The 25,097-nt window shown below is 37.4% G+C and overlaps 1 protein-coding gene across 1 annotated transcript in view; it reads left to right on the top strand.

Moving 5' to 3' along the window:
- The window catches only part of LOC110542726 (cilia and flagella-associated protein 47-like), a 554,711-nt gene that overhangs the window by 358,793 nt on the left and 170,821 nt on the right, over positions 1-25,097 (top strand). Inside the window, exons 51-52 of the mRNA XM_060375216.1 lie at positions 10,709-10,837; positions 13,572-13,669. Of these exons, the coding sequence (XP_060231199.1) occupies positions 10,709-10,837; positions 13,572-13,669 (227 nt within the window). The remainder of the gene's footprint in view (positions 1-10,708; positions 10,838-13,571; positions 13,670-25,097) is intronic.

Here is a 25,097-nt window from a genome sequence, read left to right as displayed (position 1 = left end):
ATGAAACTGAAAAGCTTCTGTAAAGCAAAGGACACTGTCACAGAAAAAAATGAGAGCCTATAGACTGGGGAAAGATGATCACCAACTGTATATCTGACAGAGGTCTAATATCCAGAATATATAAAAATTCAAGAAGTTAAAAAGCAACAAACCAAGTAATCCAATTAAAAACTGGGTACAGAGCTAAACACATAATTCTCAATAAAAGAATATCAAATGGCAGTGAAACAACTAAAAAAATGCTCAGTGACCCTAATCATAATGGAAATACAAATCAAAATGATCCTGAGATCTCATCTTTGCACCCACCAGAATGACTAAGATCAAAAACTCAATTGATAACAACATTCTGGAGATGATGTGGAGGAACCCTCCTCCAGTGCTGCTGGGAATGTAAACATATACAGCCACTTAGGAAATTAATCTGGCACTTCCTCACAATATTAGGAAAACCTCTACCTCAGGATCCAGCTATACCACTCGTAGGCATATATCCGAAATATGCTCTACTATACAATAAGGAAATTTGCTCAACCATGTTCATAGCAACTTTATTTAGAATAGCCAGAATGTGGAAACAACCTAGATGTCCCTCATCTGAAGAATGGATAGGGAAATTGTGGTTCATTTACACAATGCAATACTACTCAGCAATTAAAAACAAAGAAATCATGCAGGCAAATGGATGGAACTGGAAAAGATCATCTTGAGGTAACCCAGAAGCAGAAATACACACATGGCATGTACTCACTTATAAGTGGATATTAGCCATAGAATATAGAATAAACGAGTATTAAAGTGGATGCTGAGACTCATAGGCAAACTTTGGCCACAGTGCAGGAAATCTTATGAAAAAAGGGGGAGATAGAAAGACCTGAAAGGGTCTGGAGCTCCACAAGGAGAACAACAGAATCAAAAAATCTGGGCCTATAGGGCTTTTCTGAGACTGATACTCCAACCAAGTACCATTCATCGAGATAACCTTGACCCCCTGCACAGAGGTAGCCTGTGGCAGCTCATTGTCCAAGTGGGTACCCTAGTAAGGGGAGTAGGGGCTGTCACTGACATAAACTCAGTGGCTGGCTCTTGGATCACTTCCCCCAGAGAGGGGGGCAGCCTGACCAGGCCACAGAGGAAGACTATGAAAGACAATCCTGATGAGACCTGATAGGCTATGGTCAGATGGAAGGGGAGGAAGCTCTCCACTATCATTGGACTGGGGAAGAGGCATGGGAGGAGATAAGGGAGTGAAGGAGTGTGGAATTGGGGGAGAACGAAGGTGGGGCTACAGCTGTGTTACAGAGTGAATAAATTGTAATAAATAAAAAAATTATATTAAAAAGAAATAAAAAAGAATATAGGGTAAACATACTAAAATCTACAGTCTTGAAGAAAACAAACAACAAGGAGGCTCTATGGAAAATGCTCAATCCTCATTCAGAAGGGCAAGTGGAATAAACATTGGAAGCAGGAGAAGACAGGAAACAGGATAGAAGCCTACCACAGAGGCCCTCTGAAAGACTATTCCCAGCAGGGTATTGAAGAAGATGAGGAGACTCATTGCCAGATTTGGGGAAGAGTTCAGGGAATCTTATGGAAGAAGGGGCTATAGAAAGACCTGGTGGTGATAAAATCTCCACTAGGAGACCAACAAAGCCTAAAAGCCTGGGCCAAAGGCATCCTGCAGAGGCTGATGATACTGCAGCCACAGACAATGCATGGAGAAGACCGAGACCCTCTCCTCAGATGTAGCTCATAGGCAGCTCAGTCTTCAAGTGGGTTTCTTAGTAAGGGGACATGAACTCTGTGGCCAGCTCTTTGATCACATCTCCCTGTGTGTTGCAGCCTACCAGGCCACAGAGGAAGACAATGCAACCAGTACTAACGAGACCTGAGAGGCAAGCATCAGATAGTAGGGGGAGAGGACCTCCCCTATCAGTGGACTAGGGAAGGAGCTTAGGGGTAGAAGAGGGCAGGGTGGTTGGATTGAGAAAAGACTAGAGAAGGGATACAGCCAGAGGAAGAACATGCAGCTAGTTCTGATGAGACCTTATAGGTTAAGGTCAAATAGTATGGGAGGAGGAACTCCTAAATCAAGGGACTAGGGGAGAAGCATAGGGGAAGAAAAGAGAGAGAGAGGGTACAATGGGTAGGAAAAGAGAGAGGGGGCTATAGCCAGGATACAAAATGAATAAATTGTAATAAATAAAAATATAATGTGTGGGGATTTTTGGCCTCATGGCCTAAAACTATTCTAAAATAATGTACAATGATATTATTTAAATATTTTATATTCCATGTACTTACATTGAAGAGATAGATTGGGTAGATTCATCTCTTCTCAGGTAGAGACAGTAGATACAAGCAGAGAGATACAGTAGAGATATAGTAGACACTGTATAGATACAATGGAGTCGTACAAGACTTTAGATTAAAGATATCAAATTAAGGACTTGTATGACTATATTGTAATGATGCTCTAACTTTTTTTATGAAAGTAAATTTGGAGGACAGATTTTATGATGGTTACTTGTCTTAATAGTTGATTTAGTTTGTAGCACAAGCATTCTTTACATTATAAGATAAAATTCAGTCTTATTATCTTAGTAATCCAGTGGTTGTGGAAGGCAAGTGGCTAACAATGTTCAGTTTTGGCAGTGGATTATGCATAAGCTAGCAGAGGCCATACTATTAAAGAAGATGAATTCCTTTCATTCCAGAAGCCTTCAACAGTCCATAGCTCATCAATTATAGATGAGTAGTGCTCAAAAACACCCTCAAAACCTGTGCTAGAATGTTGACTTGATCTCATGCAGGGCTTTTGCTGGCAGCCACAGCTGTTTTGAGTTCCTGAGTGCAGTGGTTGTGCTGTGTCTAGAAGACAGTTTTCCTCTGATCCTCCCTGACCTCCAGTTTTATACAATTCTTCCACTTCTCCTCCACAGTAGTTCCTGAGGAGATATCCCATTTGGTGGCTAAGAACTCTACTCACTCTGTGCACTTGAACAGGTGTATATTTCTGTAATAAGCACTGCTCACTATACAAATAAACTTAACTGATCATGTCTTATAACAGCACTAATCTACAGGTAGAGAAATACATATTTAGAAGGTATTATGCCAATTTAGCATAGTAATAGTAGTAGGTTCACCGCTGGGTCTTGTGAGCTTCCCAACCACAGATTCTAAGCCAGATTTCAAATACTAGGCATGTGTTTTTTTCATATGTAGTGGAAAGATTAAACTTGAAATACCATGTAACTTGAAATTATATAAAACAATAATTTTTAAATGAGACAATAAATAGGAATGAACCCCAGCTCAGATGTAGCCCATATACTCAGCCTCCAATTGGGTTCCCTAATAAAGGGAGTAGGGGCACTCTCTGGCATGAACTCAGTGACAGGTTTGTGATCACGTCCTCCTGATGGGGAAGCAGCCTTGTCAGGCCACAGAGGAAGACAATGGAACCAGTACTAACAAGAACTGAGAGGCAAGCGTCAGATAGTAGAGGGGGAGGACCTCCCCTATCAGTGGACTAGGGAAGGGGCTTAGGGATAGAAGAGGGCAGGATGGTAGGATTGAGAAAAGGGTAGAGAAGGGATACAGCCAGATACAAATTGAATAAACTGTAATAAATGATAATAATGAAAAATATTTTTTTAAAAAAGAAAGAAAATAGGTAGGCATGATCATCCAAGATAACTAAGTTACTGAAGGCTAACACAGATTATTTATTGATCCATTTTTCTTGTTACAGGAAATCTGTTTAAAAACAACTATTAAGAAGTTGATACTATGTCCTTGAAATTCCCATTAAATTTTTCTATAACCACATCAGGTTTAACTCTGGTACTACCATTTAGAGTTTATATTTCATGTGTAAGTCATAGATAATTTTTATATTAATATTTTTTAAATTTTTAAATAATTTTATACATTCATTTGTATCCCAGATGTAGCCCACTGCCTCTTTTCCTCCCAATCCTCCTCGCCCTCCCTCATCTCCTCCATGACCCCTTCCAAGTCCACTGAGAGGGGGTGTCAGCCGTTCCTTCTGTCTGGCTCTAGCTTATCAAGTATTTTCAGGATGGTTGAAATGTCCTTATCTGTGGCTTAGCAAGACTGCTCTTCCCTCATGGGGGAGGGGAAGTTCATGAGTTCATGTCAGAAACAATTCCTGTCCCCCCTACTAGGGAACCCACTTGAATACTGAGCTACCATGGACTATGTCTGAGCAGGGGTTGTAGGGGATATACGTGCATGGTCCTTGGTTGGATAAACAGTCTCATAGAAAACCCCTGTGCTCAGATATATTTGGACCTTGTGGAGCTCCCTGTCCCCTCTAGGATATACTAATTCCTCCTTCCTTCATATGATTCCCTACAGTCTGGCAAAGGCTTAGTTATGGATCTCAGCATCTGCTTTGATACACTGCTAAGTAGAGTCTTTCAGGTGCCTTCTCTGGTAGGTTATTGTCCTGTTACTTGTTGTCTCCTATTTCCAATGTCCATCCCATTTGTCTTTCTAGATGAGGATTGATCATCTTACCCCTGGACCTCTTTGTTATTTATCTTCTTTAAGTATACATATTTCAGTATGTTTATCCTATCATGTAGGTCTATATAAGTGAGTATATACCATGTGTCTTTCTGCTTTTGCAATACTTCACTCAGGATGATTTTTTTCTAGATCCCACATTTGCTTGCAAAATTCATGATTTTCTTGTTTTTACTTGCTGAGTAGTATCCCATTGTGTAAAAGTACCACAATTTCTGTATCCATTCCTCTGTTGATGGACATCTGGTTTGTTTCCAGGTTCTGGCTATTATGAATAAGGCTGCTGCAAACATGGTTGAGCAAATGTCCTTATTGTGTACTTGAACATCTTTTGGATATATGCCTAGGAGTGGTATAGCTGGATCTTGAGTTAGCACTATTCCTTATTGTCTGAGAAAGCGCCAGATTTATTTCCATAGTAGTTCTATAAGTTGACATTCCCACCAGCAATAGAGGAGGGTTCCCGTTTCTTCACAGCCTCTCCAGCATGCATTATCTCTTGAGTTTTTGATCTTAGGCATTCTGATGGGTGTAAGGTGAAATATCAGGGTCGTTTGATTTGCATCTCTCTGATGGCTAGAGATGTTGAACATCTCCTTATGTGTTTCTCTGCCATTCTATATTCTTCTACAGAGAATTCTCTGTTTAGCTCCATACCCCATTTTTTTAAATTGGGTTACCTGGATTATTGCCTTTTAACTTCTTTATTTCTTTATATATTCCAGATATCAGCCCTCTGGCAGTGTTGGGTTGGTGAAGATCCTTGCCAAATCTGTAGGCAGTCGTTTTGTTCTAACGACAGTGTCTTTTGCTTTACAGAAGCTTTTCAGTTTCATGAGAACCCATTTATTGATTTTTGCTCTTAGGGTCTGTGGTGATGATGTTCTGCTCAGGAAGTTGTCTCCTGTGCCAATGAGTTCTAGGGTCTTCCCCACTTTTTCTTCTAACTGATTTAGAGTATCTGGTTTTATATTGAGGTCTTTGATCCACTTGAACTTTAGTTTTGTGCAGGGTGATAAATATGGATCTAGTTTCATTTTTCTCCATGTAGACATCCAGTTGGACCAGCACCATTTGGTGAAGATGCTTTTTTCCATTGAATGGTTTTGGATTCTTTGTCAAAAATCAAGTATTCAGAGGTGTGTGGGTTTATTTCTGGGTCTTCTATTCAGTTCCATTGATCCACCTTTCTGTTTCTATGCCAGTACCAAGCAGTTTTTATTATTATTGCTCTGTGGTACAACTTGAGATCAGGGATGGAGATACCCCCAGAGGTTCTGTTGTTGTACAGGATTGTTTTAGAAATTCTCGGGTTTTTTGTTTCTCCATATGAAGTTGAGAATTTTTCTTTTAATATCTGTAAAGAATTGTGTTGGTATTTTGATGGAAATTGCATTGACTTTGTAGATTGTTTTTGGAAGAATGGCCATTTTCACTGTTAATCATACTGATCCATGAACATGGGAGATCTTTCCGTCTTCTGGTGTCTTCTTCGATTTCTTTCTTCAGAGACTTGAAGTTTTATTCAAACAGGTCTTTCACCTGCTTGGTTAGAGTCACTCCAAGGTACTTTATGTTATTAGTGGCTATTGTGAAGGGTGGTGTTTCCCTGATTTCTTTCTCGGCCCTTTTGTCTTGTGTATACAGGAGGACTTCTGATTTTTTTTTTTTAATTAATTTTGTATCCGGCCACTTTGGTGAAGGTGTTTATCAGCTGAAGGAGTTCTCTGGTTGACTTTTTGGGGTCACTCAGGTATACTATCATATCATCTGCAAATAGTGATAATTTGATTTCTTCCTTTCCAATTTGTATCCCCTTGATCTCCCTTACTTGTTTTATTGCTCTAGCTAGGACTTCAAGTACTATGTTGAAGAGATATGGAGACAATGGGCAGCCTTGCCTTATCCCTTACTTCAGTGAGATCGATTTATGTTTCTCTCCATTGAGTTTGATGTTGGCTATAGGCTTGCTATATATTGCCTTTACTATGTTTAGATATGTGCCTTGTATCCCTGATCTCTCCAAGACTTTAGACGTGAATGGGTGTTGGACTTTGTCAAATGCTTTTTCGGCATCTAGGGAGATGATCATGTGATTTTTCATCTTCAGTTTATTTATATGGTGGATTACATTAATGGATTTTCATATACTGAACCACCCTTGCATGCCTGGGATGAAGCCAACTTCATCATGGTGGATGATATCTTTTATGAGTTCTTGGATTCAGTTTGGAAGTATTTTATTGAGTATCTTTGCATCAATGTTCATAAGAGATATAGGTCTGAAGTTCTCTTTTTTTGTTGGATCTTTGTGTGGTTTAGGTTTTAAGGAGACTGTGGCTTCATAGAATGAGTTTGGTAATGAGATATTACAAATTTCTTCTTAAAGGCACTTAGTGCTATGAGTTTTCCTCGAAGCACTGCTTTCATTGTGTCCCATAAATTCGGGTATGTTGTGCCTTCATTTTCATTGAATTCTAGGGAGTCTTTAATTTCTTCCTTTATTTCATCCTTAACCCAGCTGTCATTGAGAATTAAATTGTTATGTTTCCATATGCGTGTAGGCTTTTTGCTATTTCCATTGTTGTTGAGGTCCAGCTATTTCCATTGTTGTTGTTAAAGTCCATGGTGGTCATATAGTATACAGGGGATTATTTCAATCTTCTTGTATCTGTTGAGGCTTACTTTGTGACCAACTATATGGTCTATTTTGGATAACATTCCATGAGGTGCTGAAAAGAATGTATACTCTTGTGTTTGGGTGAAAAGTCTTGTAGACATCTATTAGGTCCATTTGAATTAGGACGTTTGTAAGTGCCTTTATTTCCTGTTTGGGTTCTGTCTAGATGATCTGTCCCTTGGTGATAGTGAGGTGTTGAAGTCTCCCACTATTAAGTTGTTGGGGTTGATGTGTGATTTAAGCTTTAATAATGTTTCTTTTACTGATGTTGTTGCTCTTGTATTTGGGGCATAGATGTTAAGAATTGTGATGTCTTCTTGGTGGATTTTTCCTTTGATGAGAATGTAGTGTCCCTCTATGTCTTTTTTGATTACTTTTGGATGAAAGTCTATTTTATTAGTATGAGTATAGCCACTCCTGCTTGTTTTTTTTGGGTCCATTTGCTTGAAAAACAGTTTTCCAGCCTTTTACACTGAGGTAGTGTTTATCTTTGTTGCATAGGTTTGTTTTTTTGGATGCAGCAGAATGTTGGATCCTGTTTCTGCACCCATTCTGTTAGTCTGTGTCTTTTTATTGGAGAGTTCAGTCCATTCATGTTGATAGATAATACTGACCATTGAGTGTTATTTCCTATTATTGTGGAGTTGGTGGTGTTATTGATTCATTGCTTGTTTTCTTTTGTTTTTTGTTGGGAAATTATCTATAACCTATGTTTTCTTGGGTGTACTTGTTTTCCTTGGATTTGAATTTTCCTTCTAGTATCTTCTGTAGGGCTGGTTTGCTGTTCAAATATTGCTTAAATTTAGTTTTGTCGTGGAATATTTTGTTTTCTCCATCTATGTTGACTGAAAGCTTTGCTGGGTATAGTAGTCTAGGTTGGGATCTGTGGTCCCTTAGAGCCTGCATGATATCTCCCCAGGCCCTTCTGTCTTTCATAGTTTTTGATGAGCAGTCCAGCGTGATTCTGATAGGTCCACCTATATATGTTACTTGGCCTTTTTGCCTTGCTGTTTTTAGTATCTTTTCTTTGTTCTGTAGATTAAGTGTTTTGACTATGATGTGCCAAGAGGACTTTCTTTTCTGGTCTAGTCTATTTGATGTTCTGTAGGCCTCTTGTATGTTTGTGAACATCTCTTTCTTCAGGTTGGGAAAATTTTCTTTTATGATTTTCTTGAAAATATTTTCTGGACCTTGGAGTGTTGAATCCTCTTCTTCGTCTAGTCTATTCCTATTATTCTTAGATTTTGCTGTTTCATGGTGTCCTTGATTTCTTGGATGTTTTGTGTTTGGGATTTTTCAGATTTTACTTTTTCTTTGAGAGAAATATCAATTTCTGCGATTGTATCTTCAGCACCCAAAATTATATCTTTCATCTCTTGTATTCTATTAGTGACGCTTACATTTGTGGTTCCTTCTCTTTTCTCTAAGTTCTCCAGTTCGAGGGTTTTCTCTGTTTGTGTTTTCTTTATTGATTCTAATTCTGTTTTCATGCCTTGCAACATTTCCTTCATCTGTTTGAATGTGGATTCCTGTGTCTCCAGGATGGGCTCTATTTTTTTTTTTTGTTTCCTCTCTTAATGCCACTACTTTTGCCTCCATTTGTTTGGCTATATTTGCCTGTGTTTCTTTAAGACCTTTATTCACTTCATTTTTCTTTGTTTCCATTTAGGAGGTCAAATCTTTGAGAGATTTATTTGTTTCCTCTTTAACTGTTTGAATCTGTATAGCTATTTCTCTGAGAGATTTGTTGGTTTCCTCTTTATGTGCCTCATATAACTTGATAATCATAGCTTTAAAATAATTTTCTTGTGTTTCTGATGAGTTAGAGTATCTAATAATTTTGAGGGTTGCTGGTGAAGCCATGATATCTTCATTTACTTTGGTTGTGTTCTTTCACTAACCCCTGGCCATTTGGTTATCCGTAGTGTTCACTATTTGTTCCTGGATTCTGCAGATCAGACTGGTCTTTCTCTGGTGTTTGGAGAATTCTTCAGGAAAATGGGGGAGGTCCAGCGGTTTCAGTGTGTGTGTTAGTGATTCAGCTATACCTGTAGGAGGAAAGTTCACAAGCGCAGAAGGGCATATGCAGGGTAGCATGTGATTGAGCATGTGCTTGTAGGTGTGTCCTAAGGGACAGGGTGTTGGAGAATGAAGAGGCTTTCAGTATGTGAGATGGGTGCCTTGCAGTCACTGAAGGTGCTGCAGGCACTTAAGTGATTGCAAGTGTTGTTGAAGATTGCGAGCGCATATTGTTTTTGCAGGTCTGTTAGGCTTTGGTGGCTATTCAGCTGCTTATCTGCCACAGAGGGATTGGATGGCCCATACAATCACTGGCTGGGCAGCCCTGTGTAGTCAGTACTGCCACTTGCAGACTTGGGATCTGGGAAGGATCATACTGCGGATCTGAGTCTCTGTGGCTGGCCCTCTTTGGGCATGTGCTCTGGCAGGGTGGAGTTTCCAGAGTGCATGCACTCAGGTGCGACCCTGTGGTGGTGGTGGTGGTGGTGGTGGTGGTGGGTGAGCTCCGAGTGTCCAGACCTTGGCAAGAGGGCACTAGGCAGGGCATGGGCTCCTCAGATGTGTGCTCTGAGGGGTAGCATTCAGCAGGCGGTTACAGCTCTCTGCTGAAGCTGAGGGACCTGAAGCCCTGTCTCTGCTGTCTTGTTCCCCAGGTACTGAGCTTTGTGGATTTGGGATCCAGGAAGCATTGTATTGCTGAACTGAGTCTCTGTGGTTGACACTCTTTGGTTGGGCTTGCGCTCTGGTGCTGGCAGTGGGTGCACTCCTCTGGTGTGGTAGGGTTTCCGGATGTGTGTGCTACTTCGAGGTGAGATTTCCTATGGTGGGTGTGCTCAGGCAGGGCGGATTTTCCGGAGGTGTGTGTGCTCTGGCTAGATAGGATTTCCAGAGGGACGTGAGCTCTGCTGTACTTCTTGTGGCAGTATCAAGTCCACGGGATGGGGGGCAGGGATGCTCTGTGGGTCCGGAGCTTGGCAAGAGAGCCCTAGGTGGGCCCAGGGTATGGGCTCTTCAAGGGGTGTTGTTCATTGGGTGGTTACAGCTGTTCACAGCTAAAGGACCTGGAGCACTGTCTCTGCTGTCCTAATCCTCAAGCTGTGAGCTTTGCGCTCAGCTACCAGGGGCTGTATGCAGGCTTCCCTGCGCTGGAGGCCCAGACAGGGGAAGCTCCCTATTTTGTTTCCAGAGAAGTCTGTGCCCGATCTAAATCTACAAGCACTTCACACTTCTGCGGTATCTCCTCTCCTTTAGAAAGCACAAAAGTCCAAATTCTATTTTCGATTGTCTCTCCACTCACCAATTTCAGAGATTCATGTCTGCCTCTCCAAAACGGTGCTCTCTGTTCACCGCCATCTTGGAACCGCCAGTCATAGTTAATTTGATGCTTAAGACTAAATATTTCTGAAACTCCTCACTGGCTTACTCCCATCCTGTACCTATATGTTGCAGGTGCAATTACATTTTCCGTTAAGAGCAAAGATAAGGAAGATTCCCAGGAAAGTACAGATTCTAAGAAAGACATCTATTCTCAGGAAACACCATCAGATACATCTACCCTCACTTTTGAGGAACAGTCAGGTAAACTTCTTATGATAGTGTGTTTTGTTATTGCACTATAGAAATACTGATCATCATTCATCTTTAAGTTAAAAATATTGCTTAAGTGTATAATACCTATCTCAATTTCTGTTGCATATGCCTGTCAGAATAAGATATTATTTCTGATTTAATTTTATATAGATTATTTTCTGTTCTGCTTTTGTAAGATAACAAGATTATCATATCTCACCATGAAGGCTGTATGTCTTTGCATTAATGCTAAACTTTATATATTGTCCTGTTATTAGACAAGGAATATATACTAAGTTTCCAATACTATATTAATGAATGTATTGCTTCAATAGAGTATTAAGTTTTTCTTATTTCAACATAGGATATGATAGTCTTTCTCATATAAAACAAATGTAATGGTATTGTATTTTCCCTATAAAGCTTAAATATTGTAAAACATACTTTTAGGAATTGCAAAGGAGAATGTGATAGTAGAGAACTGAATTAGTCAGAATGCGCATCCTGGAAAATGGGTTGTATGAGTATCAGAGCCTAAAACCCATAATTCACACAACAAAGAGGCATAGAAATATACCAAGACTTCTCTCATACAATACATCTTACCTACATTATTATTGAATGAGTTTGAATTGCAGTTCTTCAAAAAAAAAAAGTAGAAACAATTGATGCTCCACAAGGGCCTAATATATCTGGGCACAGGGTCTTTTATGAGACTTTTTTCCAACCAAGGACCATGTATGGATATAACCTAGAACCTCTGCTCAGATATAGCCCATGGTAGCTCAGTATTTAAGTGAAATTCCCTAGTAAGGGGAACAGGGACTATTTCTAACATGAACACAATGGCTGGCTCTTTGACCTCCCCCCTCGCACGAGGGAGGAGCAGCCTTGCTAGGCCACAGAGGTGGACATTGCAGCGAGTCCTGAAGATACCTGATAAAACAGGATCAGATGGAAGGTGAGGAGGACCTCCCCTATCAGTGGACTTGGAAAGGGGCAGGGAGGAGATGAAGAAGGGAAGGTGGTATTGGGAGGCAATGAGGGAGCAGGTTACAGCTGGAATACAAAGTTTTTATTTATTTAATTTTATTTATTAAATTAAACATTTAATTTTAATATTTAAAAAATAAAATAAAAGTAAAAAAAATAATTGATGCCCTCTCTTATTCTCTTACTCTGTCTCTCGTTACCCTGTCCCTCTCATGTACATACACACATACATACACATACACACACACACATACACACACACACACACACACACACACACACACACCATGCGCATACATGTACACAGTAGTTACATATTACGGATAACGTTACATTTTGTGTGAAAAGCAGAAAAAAAGTAAGATTTTTAGAAAAACCCAAAGGTTTTCAGGAAGACAGAAATCTGGAAAAAAAGAACCCCCAATCTCTCTCTCTCTCTCTCTCTCTCTCTCTCTCTCTCTCTCTCTCTCTCTGTGTGTGTGTGTGTGTGTGTGTGTGTGTGTGTGTTTGGCTAAGTATGGTTGTATATGCACTTAACCCCAGCACTTGGGAAACAATGATAGGTAGATGTCTGTTAATTTGAGGCCAAAATGGTCTACATAGAAAGTTCCAGGACAGCCAAAAAACTAACTTTTCTGGTTCCTCTCTTTATTCCACTCAGTAACTTATAGAATGTGTCTCAGATCCATTCATTTTTGTGCTTTATGATAGCTAGGCATTAGGATAGACTAGAGTACAAGACAATATACTACAGTACAAGATAGTACAGAATGAGGTAGTTCAATAAAAATATAATTATCTCTAATACATCTCTAGTATAGTATGTCATTTAGTGTCATGTGAGGTCACACATTGTGCCTTTTAATGCAATACATTGCAATCTCATGCAAAATAGTATACACATGGAGCAGATTTTCAGAAAGGAGAGATACTGATAATGTCATCATTGTGAGCCCCTAATTCACAGATAAACTTTCTCCAAAATAAATTGTAAATTACCTATGTGATTTAATCTAGAACGGCATTTCTTGAAAAATTTTAAATACAACAATATTAATGGACTGTGCATACAGTTCACTGACATGAGCAACCTGAGGTATCTCAATATCAAAAAAGCAAAACCAGAAATGAGAAACTAAGCAGTTAGAAACACCTGGACAGAAAGAAAGTGAATTTGGTGCAAGGATAGCACCTTCCTGTGAAGGGATGAAATTTCAGTTTTTGGTTGCCAGATTGTGGGCATCAACAGTAGCAGAATTTTCTGCTCTAATGAAAAACCGAGATGACATAAACATCATCTTACTACTTTGCCAAAACCACTTTCTAACTTTCTTTGAGTTAAATTTCTAAGATTTTTAAATACTCCCATGGAACCTGGACTTCATACTCCTGACCCTGTCCTTAATCTAAATTTTTGTATGACTAGGAATGAGAAGTTCTTCATTGCAATGCACTGTTTAGATATTTCTTTGTATAAATCTACGAAAGTTTTAGAAACTAAAGTATACTATTTTTTTCATTGGAGCATTATTGCTTGACTTAATGCTTGACCCCATGGCAGGCTACATAGTGAGTGCAAGAAAAAAACAAATAAACAAAAAAACAAAAAACAGGAAAAAAACAGAAAAGAAAAAGGAAAGAAAGTGTGAAAATGGTATATTTATAAATATCAAATTTGTATAGAATTTTGAGGCTTATATTGAAAAGTGCTTGTTTATTTCTTTAGTTTTTCTTTTATTTTTTTTTTCAGATGAAAAGGTTAAAACTTTAAAATTCTGGTATCATCTTGAGATCCACAGCTCTCCTGGACCTCCTGTAGATACAATTGAACTTCATCGTGTTGCTCTGGTAATAGCCCAGTAAAAGTTCATAAACTCATTTGTGAAACACTAAGATTCTATCCTTAAAACATATATTTCAAAGGAGGATAGTGATCTGGATGGTGGTGGTGCACACCTGTCATCCTCATCAATCTGTGAAGCAGAGGCAGGGTGATCTCTGTGAGTTTGAGGCCAGCCTGGTCAACAAAGTGAGTCCAGGACAGTCTATCCTACATGAGAAACCCTATCTTGGAAAATAAACAAATAAACAAAATCTTAAAAATCAAAGGAGTATATTGAGATTGGCCACTCAGAACCGCTGTGGACTTTAAATGCTTTGGAGAACTATCTTTCAATTACATGGTGTATTATAGTTTCTTTCCCACTTATCATTCTCCCTTCCTATTTCAAGAGTTCTTAAGTAAAGTTAACTTTACCCTATTTCCTTCATTCTCCACATGCTCTGATGGTGTAACTGTTTTTTCTAGACTCCAGCATGTCAGCATGCATTCTTCCTGATATACACAGTAAGGTGTTCTCTTTGAAATATAATAGAGTCCTAGCATAGATTTGAGGTGGTAATAATTATCAGCTTTCCTTAATTGAATTATTCATGTGATAGTGAATATGTTATCTAAAACTTACTAATAATTTTAAACATCAGAGTCTAGATTTAATAATTTAAAACATCAGTAGTCTAAATTTAAGTGAAATAAGATGATGTTAATTCTAATATTTTAATTAGATATAATCAACACATTATTAGCATATAGATAAATTGTTCTTAATCAAATGTTATTTTCATACAACTGATTACTCAGAATAGAAATGTTTAGCTACTAATAATATGAAGTAAGAAAGTATTTCAAATACTTTGAGTCAATAGGTTGATTATATCCCAAACTGTTTTCTGGATAAATAATTACTGAGGCATAGAAAATACATTATGAAAATATCAAAATGCATTCAATGTGGCTTGAAAAATCATTATCTTCTAAGTGGAAAATTATTTACCTTTATTAATTTAGAATCATTTCATTGAATGGAAATGACCCATTTCCTTGGCCTAATATTGGTTTCAACATGGAGACTTACTTAAAAGGATATTTTCATTCATTTCGACTTTTAAAGATTTATTATTTTTTGCCAATTTTTATTTAATTATTTTTGTTTTTATTAATTACAGTTTATTCACTTTGTATCCCCACTATACTTCCCTCCCTCCTTCCCTCCCAATCCCACTCTCCTTCTTCTCCATCCGTGTCCTTTGCCAAGTCCACAGATAAGGGAGGTCCTCCTCCTCTTCCCTCTGATCCTAGTCTATCAAGTCTCATCAGGAGTGACTGCATTGTCTTCTTCTGTGGCCTGGTAAGGCTGCTCCCCCCTCAGGGGGAAGTGATCAAAATGCAGGCCAATCAGTTCCTGTCAGAGACAATCCCTGTCCCCATTCCTATGGAAACCACTTGGACATTGAACTGCCATAGGCTACCTAGGTGCAGGGGTTCCAGGCCATCTCCATGAGTGGTCCTTGGCTGGAGTATCAGTTTTCGAAAAGACCCCTGTGCCCAAACTTTTTTGATCTATTGCTATCCTTGTGGAACTCCTGTCCTCTCCAGGTCTTACTGTCTCCCACTTCTTTCCAAAGATTCCTTGCACTCTGCCCAAAGTTTGGCTGTGAGTCTGAGCATCCACCTTAATACCCTGCAGGGTAGAGCCTTTCAGAGGCCTTCTGTGGTAGGCTCCTTTCCTGTTCCCTGTTTTCTCCCTCCTCAGATGTACATCCTCTTTGGCTTTCTGAATGCGGATTGAGCATCTTTGCCATAGTTCTCCTTCTTGATTAGCTTCCTTAGGTGTACAGATTTGAGTATGTTTATCTCATATTATATGTCTAATATACACTTATAAGTGAGTATGTACCCTGTGTGTCTTTCTGCTTCTGGGATACTTCAATGAGGATGCTCTTTTCCAGTTCCCACCATTTGCCTGAAAATTTCATGATTTTCTAGTTTTTTATGGCTGAGTAATATTCCATTGTGTAAATGTACCACAATTTCTGTATCCATTCCTCAACTGAAGGGCATCTGCGCTGTTTCCAGATTCTGGCTATTATGAATAAAACTGCTACAAACATGGCTGAGCAGATGTCCTTGTTATATACTTGAGCATCTTTTGGATATATGCCTAAAAGTGGTATAGCTGAATCTTGAGGAAGCACTATTCCTAATTGTTTGAGAAAGCACCAGACTGATTTTCAAAATGCTTGTACAAGTTTACATTCCCAAGAGCACATCCTCTCCCGCATGTGTTGTCACTTGAGCTATTCATCTTGGGCATTCTGATGGGTGTAAGGTGAAATCTCAGGGTTGTTTTGATTTGCATTTCACTGATGACTAAGGATGTTGAACATTTGAGTGTTTCTCTGACATTTGATATTCCTCTGTAAAGATTTCTCTGTGTAGCTCTGTACCCCAATTTTTATTTGGATTACTTGATTTGTTGCTGTTTAACCTCTTGAGTTCTTTATATATTCTGGATATTAGCCCACTGTCAGATATAGGGTTGAAGAAGATCCTTTCCCGGTCTGTAGGCAGTTGTTTAGTCCTTTGCTTTACAGAAGCTTCTCAGTTTCATGAGGTCCCATTTATTGATTGTTGCTCTTAGAGCCTGTGCTGTGGGTGTTCTGCTCAGGAAGTTGTCGCCTGTGCCAATGAGGTCTAGGCTTTTCCCCATTTTTTTCTTCTAACCGATTTAGAGTATCCAGTTTTATTTTAAGGTCTTTGATCCACTTTGAAATTAGTTTTGTGCAGGGTGATAAATATGGATCTAGTTTCATTTTTCTGCATATAGACATCCAGTTGGACCAGCACCATTTGTTGAAGATGCTGTCTGTTTTCCATTGAATGGTTTTGGATTCTTTGTCAAAAATCAAGTATTCAGAGGTGTGTGGGTTTATTTCTGGGTCTTCTATTTGGTTCCATTGATCCTCCTTTCTGTTTCTATGCCAATACGATGCAGTTTTTATAACTATTGCTCTGTAGTACAGCTTGAGGTCAGAGATGGAGATACCACCAGAGGATCAGTTGTTGTACAGGATCGTTTTGGAGATTCTGGGGTTTTTCTCTCTCCATATGAAGCTGAGAATCTTTTTTTTTTTTTTTCAATGTCTGTAAAGAATTGAGTTGGTAATTTGATGGGAATTGCATTGAATCTGTAGACTGCTTTTGGGAGGATGGCCATTCTTAATGTTTTAATCTTTAACTGTCAGATATGAAAAGTAATTTGATAGAAAGACTTTTAAAATGTTCAGGGTCAAGCTTTTGCATTATTCTTGAAATAAATCGTTCTTAGTACTTTCATCTGTGTGCTGAAATTGTTTTCTTCACATAAATATAACTTCCCCATGTTTTCAATTACATTTATTGGCTTGCTAAATCATTTAATAATTGTTTAACTTAAACCTGAGTTCATGAAATACAGTAATAGTATATTCATGATAGTTAGATATCTCTGATTTCCAGCTGCTTCTCAGATTTTATTATATTTAACATAATTTCTGCACTTTGTTTACACATGAATAATCCAATTTATCCTAAAGTGGACTTCATATACTTTTTGTATTATGAAGACCTTTATGCTACTGACAACTGTAGAAGGTCTGTATGTTACTGCTTACTATAGGGTTAAAAAGACTTTATACCCAGTAAACAGCAATTGAATGTGAAGACAGTATTTTTGATCATTTAATGTATTTAGGGATTATTTTGTAATTTCACCATTTATTTCAATTGCTAAGTAAAAGAATAAAATATACTCCTGTACACCATATATGGGAGAGTAAGAGTAAAATGTTTTCCTCTTAATATATTCAGTGGCTCCAGTAAATACTTTGTGAAAATGTGTGTAAATAAAATTTTATATGTTGCACATAAAAAGGAGTGTGTTTAATTGATGTGTTTTTAGCAAGGTTAGTATTTTATAATAAATAAATATTTAAGATTTAATATATTTTGAAAATTTTAAGAAAAAACTGACAACTATTTTGACATATCTATATTCATGTTTGAGAAAAATATGCTGGCAATAGAAAGACAAGTAAATGTCAGATCAAAAGATTATGAATGCCTGCTTATCTCTTCAATTTAAATCTTCTAATAGGGAGTACATGTTAAATATGTGACAAGTTTACAATTACCTGAAATACTATGATTTTAATACAATTGCAGAAAGTAAGCCCTTTGTTAGAGTTTGGATTATGGATTGTGGATTTGGATTTGAATTATATTAGAGTTTGGATTATGGATTGTGATGTGATAGGGGTCAGATAAAGATTGGCAGGATATGTGAAAATACAGTGGCATGCAGGTAAGAGCAGCAGAGGAATGAGATTGACATTTCCCATTTATAGCTGCTTCCCTTCTTCTTTTTCAAGTCCCAAAGTACTGTAACTAACTTTTCAATTTAAGGAAATCGTAAAGATAGATTATAACTATAGTTCCTTTGAATTACAAAGTACATTCAAAATACCCAAATTTCCATTTGTTACTGACTTGGTAATGTTTGCAAATTTATTTTTTTAATTTTATATTAATTTATTTAATTTACATTCTGTGAGTACCCCTTCCTTTCCCTTCTCCCAACCCCTCTCTTTCTATCTTTCCCCCTCACCTCTCCATTTCCCACCTGAAAGGGGGAGCCTCCTCAGCCCCCCCCCCCGTTAACCTTCCCAGCACATCAAGTCACATCAGGACTGTTCTTATTTTCATCTCTTGAAGGCAGTCTTGCCAGGGGGAAGGGATCCAAAAGCAATCAATGGAGTTCATGTCAGAAACAGCACCCCCTCCATTTGACAGCTTCTTTAGATGAACAGATTTTAGTATGATTATCCTATACTATATGTCTATTATCCCACTTATAAGTGAGTATATACCATGTTTGTCTTTCTACTTCTGGGTTGTCTCATTCTGGATGATCTCTTCTAGTTCCCATTATTTTCTGCAAATTTCTTGATTTCTTTGTTCTTAATTGCTCAAGTGACAACACTTGCTGGAGAGGATATAACAGAACGCTCTTCTATTGCTGGGGGGAATGTAATACTGTATAACCACTTTGGAAATCAATCTGGTGCTTTCTCAGAAAATTTGGGATAGTGCTAACTCAAGATCCAGCTATACCACTTTTGGACATGTATCTAAAATATGCTCCATTATACAAGGACATTTGTTCAACCATGTTTGTAGCAGCTCTAATTGTAATAATCAGATTCTGGAAACAACCAAGATGTTCCTCAACTGAGGAATGGATACAGAAGGTTTTTTTTTCTTTGTTTTATTTATTTATTTTTTTAATTATTATTGACATGTTTTTGGATGAAAAAATCATTAACCTAAGAAACATATCATTTTTGTTTCAATGTTACAAAATGTTTTTCTGCATTATTTATCTGTGAATCACTAAGTTTATTAAAAATATATTATATTATCTTGTTATGTTACCAATAAACTTCAGGGTTTTAAAGTTATTAATATAAGACTTAAAATTTTTAACAGTCTGGTACAAGAATTCCTGAGTAGTGGCAGATATCCTTCATTTTGTAATTTAGGAGCCAAGATCCTCTCATTGTATAATTCTTTCATCCTATATGTTAGGTGGACAAACCTAAAACAAGATTTATACTGATTTTTGAATTGCCTTGCTATTTAGATGATATGATGGTATCACTCACAAATGATTAGAAAGAACAAGACGCCAGTGTGCAAGAGTACCTGAGAAATATGACTTCTGGCTTCACAGTTATTCCTAGCAATTTGGTCATTCCATGAGTGAGGACCCCAGATATTTAGTGGAAAGATGATGTATCTAGCATGTCAAGGGAGATGGAAATTACTGATTTCCAGCTAATAAACTTTGCTTGACAGGAAAGGATGTATAATGAGAGAGCGCAGACATTTAAGAAAAGAGGCATATAGGATTGGGATTTGACCAAAATAAGTGAGAGTAGAGTCATGTGACTAGTGCATTTCATCATGGCCAAATCTCAGAGAGATTTAAAAGGCATGATTGATTTTATGCCATTTGCTACTTAGCCAATAGAATGTATAAAAAGAATGTTTTTAAACTTGTGATAGTTTCATTGTGAGAAATGTACTAAAATTATAAATAAATCAATACTGAAAGTGTCTTACATTTCTCTAAACTGTTAGATATGCTTTTCCTTTGCCTCTGAAATGGTTTATATCACCAAATTTAATTCATCTTTTAATATATATTTTAAATTATTATTCCCATCTTATATGGATATTTCTACATCACTCTAGCATCACATCATTCTGTTGATGATTTTCCATATTTTAGTATCTTTATATTTCAAAGGATTGAATATGAATATATTATTCCATGTAAAATCATGCCTGAAAATGAAAGAAATTTTGAAAATATACATTATATTGGCTAAAATATTTCTTAAGTTCAAGCAAGAGAAAAATGATGTATACTTTATAGAGGAATGCTTTGTTGTTGAACATAAAAGAACTTGTGTGAAGATGAAGGATAACTTTAGAAGTCTCTATGTGCACTCATTACTATTTTACTTGAGATTCAAAAAAATCAGTCAAAAGGTTTATGTTTTATTATAAATATGAATGAGTTTGAAAAGTTAATTTATCAAAGTGGAACACTATGCCACTGGAAAAACAAATAACATCCAAAATTCCAAACTTTTAAAAAATGTCTTACATAAATTCAACTCATCAAGTTTAAAACCATCATAAAAATGAATGGTGAATATGATGTGATACAGTGAACAAAACATTAAGCATATTGTGGTTGTAATTTTCATTGTAAAATTTTTGGACACAAGTACTTGCTGGGAAGGTCCTCTTCCCTTAAACTTCATAATTTTCCTGCCTTGATCACCAGAGTATTGGGAATTAAGACCTCTGGAGTCATGCAAAGTTATACATAATGTTATTAGCTTCAAATGATAATGCATTTTTGGTATTATTCAAATAACCAAAATACAGACTAAAAGATGTTCATCATTTCACAGATTGATGAATGCCAAATAACTTATCATACTGAACACATCAAACATACTAACTATATCTAAATTATGTTATTAAAATATTTGTTGATAGAAAATTAAGCTTTTGATAATATTTTGGCATATTTTTAAACTCCAGAGTTTCTGTATGAAACCATACTTTTAAATTGCCACTTATGGGATTTTTATTTGATCTTGAAAGAAAATACTATTAAAACTTTGATGAAGTTACATACCATATGTAATAAAGTTTGATCAATTTTCTACCATCTTAGATATATAGCGAAACAGTAAAATTAAATTTTGTGAGTATAATAAAGCATGTTTTTTTTTTTTTTGAAAATTAGTCCAAAGAGTTATACTCCAGAGATTCCCAAGAGATTGGAGTTTTAGTAAGCATTTAGATGTATTTGTCTAAGTGCTCATCTCTGAAAGAATGAGAATGTTTATAGACCTACTAGTTAGGAGTAAAGAAATCAGGTAGACACAAATTACCATGGATATAGCAAGGATGCAAAGGAGACAAAATAATATTAGTGCCTCATGGCTTCCATCTTCACATTCTATATAATTTTAAGGATTTGGGAAGCATAGAATATTATAATTTTCTTACAAAATTAATGTTTACTTTTGTTGCACAAATCACAGTTCACAAAGAAAACAGTAAGTGTGATAGTGATTTCAAGTAAGGCAAAATGGTATATAATTATAATCCTAGAATTTGAGGAGTGGAGACAAAATTTTGAATACCTGGGCTTCAGAGCAAATTCTTGACTCAATAACACACACATACACACATACAAAATTATTTTTTTTTGTTCCAGTGTTGTTAAGAATGATATGCTCTGAAATTTGCAGGCAAATGGTGGGAACTGAAAAAGACCATCTTGAGTGAGGTAACCCAGAAACTGAAAGACACACATGGTATATACTCACTCGTAAGTGGTTATTAGACATATAATATAAGACAAACATACTGAAATCTATACTCCTAAAGAAGCTAAGAACAAGAAAGACCCTAGGGAAGATGTTAAATCTTCCTTCCCAAAGGGCAAATTCCACAGACATCAGAAGCAGAAGACAAGGAACAGAACAGGAGCCTACCACAGAGGACCTCTGAAAAACTCTACTGATGGAGGTATTAAAGCAGAGCTTGAGACTCATAGTCAAACTTTTGACACAATGCATGGGATTTTTTGAAAGAAGGGGTAGATAGAAAGACCTGGAATGGACAGGAACTTCAAAAGGATAGCAACAGAGCCAAAAATACTGAGCTCTGGGGTCCCTGAAGAGAATGAGGCCCCAACCAAGGACAATGCATGGAGAGGGCCTATAAAACCAGCCTTAGTTGTAGCCCATAGACTCAGTCTTCAAGTGGAGGCCCTAGTAAGAAGAACAGGGGCTGTCTCTGGCCTGAATTCAGTGACAGGCTCTCTTATCATCTTCCCATGTGTGTGTGTGTGTGTGTGTGTGTGTGTGTGTGTGTGTAGCCTTACCAGGCCACAGAAGAAGACAATACAACCAGTCCTGATTAGTCCTGATAGGTTAGGTTCAGATAGAAGGGTAGGAAGACCTCAACTATCAGTGTATTAGGGGAGGGGCATATGGGCAGAAGAGGGAGGGAGGGTGGGATTGGGAGGAGAGAGACAAGGGAGGGGGCCACAGCTGGGATACAAATTGAGTAAATTGGAATTAATGATAATAATAATAATTTAAGAAAGAGAAAAGAATGATATTCTCTAAAAGAAATTTTATATTCTAAATTCTATTATTTTATTCCAGTTCAGGCCAGAGTTTGCATATTTAATGTATAGTTCTTAAAATGTGTATAGGTCAAATACATTATTTTCTTTTATTTTTATTGTGTGTTCTTGTATGGATATTGTTTTTATTTCCTCAGCTGAGGGGATGAAATGAGCTGTAGCTAAGCTGTACAATTACAAAGGTTGGGCTGAGGCCAGAACATTTCTTTCTTTGTTCTAATTATCTCTAAACCTAGACCTGGCAGCTTCTAGGCTCTGTACAATCTAATCTTCTGTAACCCAAACCTTGAACGCTTCAGCTTCCAGACTCTGTCTGCTAACCTAGGCCTAGAATGTTTTCAGCCTCAAAGACATATTGCTGAATAAACTCATCTTTTCTAGCTCCTTCGGATGGTTCAACTCAGTCATTCTGGATCAAACACCTCTCCAAGCTGACTGATTCAATCTGGCTTCTCTCTCAACCTCTCACTGAATTGCTCTGCTTCATCTTAAACCAACTCAGGCAATATGTTCTAATCTTCTAGCTCATTTTCATTCTCTGGCTCATTTTCTCTGCAGCCTCTCTCTGTAAAATTGCCCCGGTAAAACTGCCGCACATACTTTTCCCATTACACTACTCTACCCTACCACTACTACTCTTCAATGATTCTTAAGTAACCTCTCTTCCCTGTCCTTTTCTCGAGAAAATTGGGCCTATCCTATCTCTGATTCATATTGTAAAATATTTCTCTGATTCATCATTTTTTTCTGACCCTCAATTAGTCATCAATTTTAAACATACCTGCTTTTGAAGAGTTTAATTTAGCCTGGGTATAATTCCATTTTGAAATAAAGAGACATCTTGACTGGGAGTTGAATTCAGGTACCGGGAAATAGCACAGAATGTACACATTGGCAGATAACAAGTTAACTCTCCTAGCAACAACCTCCAGGAAATATCACAGAATAAATACCTAACAAGCTGAAATGTTAGGTCAAAGGGGGCTCCATGATATTAGTTATTATCTTGGGGACCTGCTTAGCTGGAGCAAAAACTAGTATTGTAATGCTGGATGTACAAAACCAGAATTATAACAGCTCAAAGGCAGAATCTTTTGCTTTTGGTCATTTTTGGATCATGCTTGCTTTACAAATTAGGATATATTAGGCAAAGACTAGGGACTATACAGTTGATGGTAATGAGAACCCAGTACTGCCCGTTCAAAGTTGACCTTGGACTCTAAGAGCCCAAGATTGACCTCTTCAGGCACAAGGAAAGGGGGAAATGAAGAGTTTACATTAGCCTGAGTATAACTCCATTTTAATAAAGAGCCATCTTGACTGGAAGCTGAATTCAGGTACCAGGAAATATCACAGAATGTACACTTGGCAAAAAACAAAGTTAACTCTCCTAGCAACAGCCTCCAGGAAATATCACAGAATAAATATTTTATAGAAAATAGAGACAATCTCCCTGGCAATAATCGATGAGAATCGGGTGGGAACCAGCTGGGAAAATTCTCCCCAATGTTTCAGATATAGTTTAGAAGAATAGCAATTGTGATCATATGCCTTAAGAAATTGTGATTATGTGCCTCAGAGAAGGTTACATCGCCCTTCTAACTTTTACCTAATTCTGTAACATCAAGGCTTGTGCCATGTGCCCTCCCCCATTTGCTGTCATAGAAACATGTACCCCCCTGCTTGTTGTCATGGAAACACCCTGCTTGCAGTCTTTCCCTTTAAAATCCTGCTCACTCAAGCTCAATATTGCACTTCCCTACTGCTGCATCAGTGAGACTTGGGTCCCAAGTATGATTGCTGTTGTAATAAAGCTCTCTTGCTATTGCAAGTCATGTCATCTCCTGGTAGTCTCTGATGGTCTCATGAACCTGGCATTACACTTTGTTTTATAAACTAATCTTACTTTCATTGTTTGGGATTAAAGATACATACTAAGGATGTGTCTATATTCTAGCCAGGTCATACTATAATACTGAGCATATCTGCATTGCATCAGATCACATAGACCTATTTACATCCCTTGACAGAGAAGACATGCTGCTGGACTAAAATTGTTCTCTCTCTCTCTCTCTCTCTCTCTCTCTCTCTCTCTCTCTCTCTCTCTCTCTCTCTGTGTGTGTGTGTGTGTGTGTGTGTGTGTGTGTGTATGAGTATTTACCACAGTGTGCTTGCAGAATGGAGAACTTGTAAGAATCAGTTTTCTCTTTCTATATGGGTCTTGGTGATTGAACTCAGGCTGTCAGGCTTAGGATCAAATACTTTTGCCAACTTGCTAGCCCAGTATAAATATTGAGAAATAAAAGGAATAAAAGGTGGCAATAAAAAAGTATCAAAAATGTAACAAATAGTAAGAGCCTAAGGGTTGTTGTTGTTGTTTATGTTTGTTTGTTTTTTTGATTTGGAGGGGTTTGTTTTCTTTCTTTTTTATTTTTTCTTCTTAGAAACTATGTAACACTTCTTGTGTGTGTGTGTGTGTGTGTAAGTGTGTATGTGTGTGTGACACATATTTGACTAGTAAAAGAAGATAAATGAGCAGGCACAAATGTTTTCCTTCCATTTTTTTCTTTCCATTTCTAGTGAAAATTGTTAGGCCAGTATGTGGTTGTAAAAATTTGTTATCCTGCCATACTTCTCTCCTGTATGTATTTTTG

This window comes from Meriones unguiculatus, chromosome X (assembly GCF_030254825.1).
Source record: "Meriones unguiculatus strain TT.TT164.6M chromosome X, Bangor_MerUng_6.1, whole genome shotgun sequence".
Lineage (NCBI taxonomy): Eukaryota > Metazoa > Chordata > Mammalia > Rodentia > Muridae > Meriones > Meriones unguiculatus.
The sequence above is the reverse complement of the archived record's forward strand: the minus strand, read 5'-3'. Positions and strand labels throughout refer to the sequence as shown.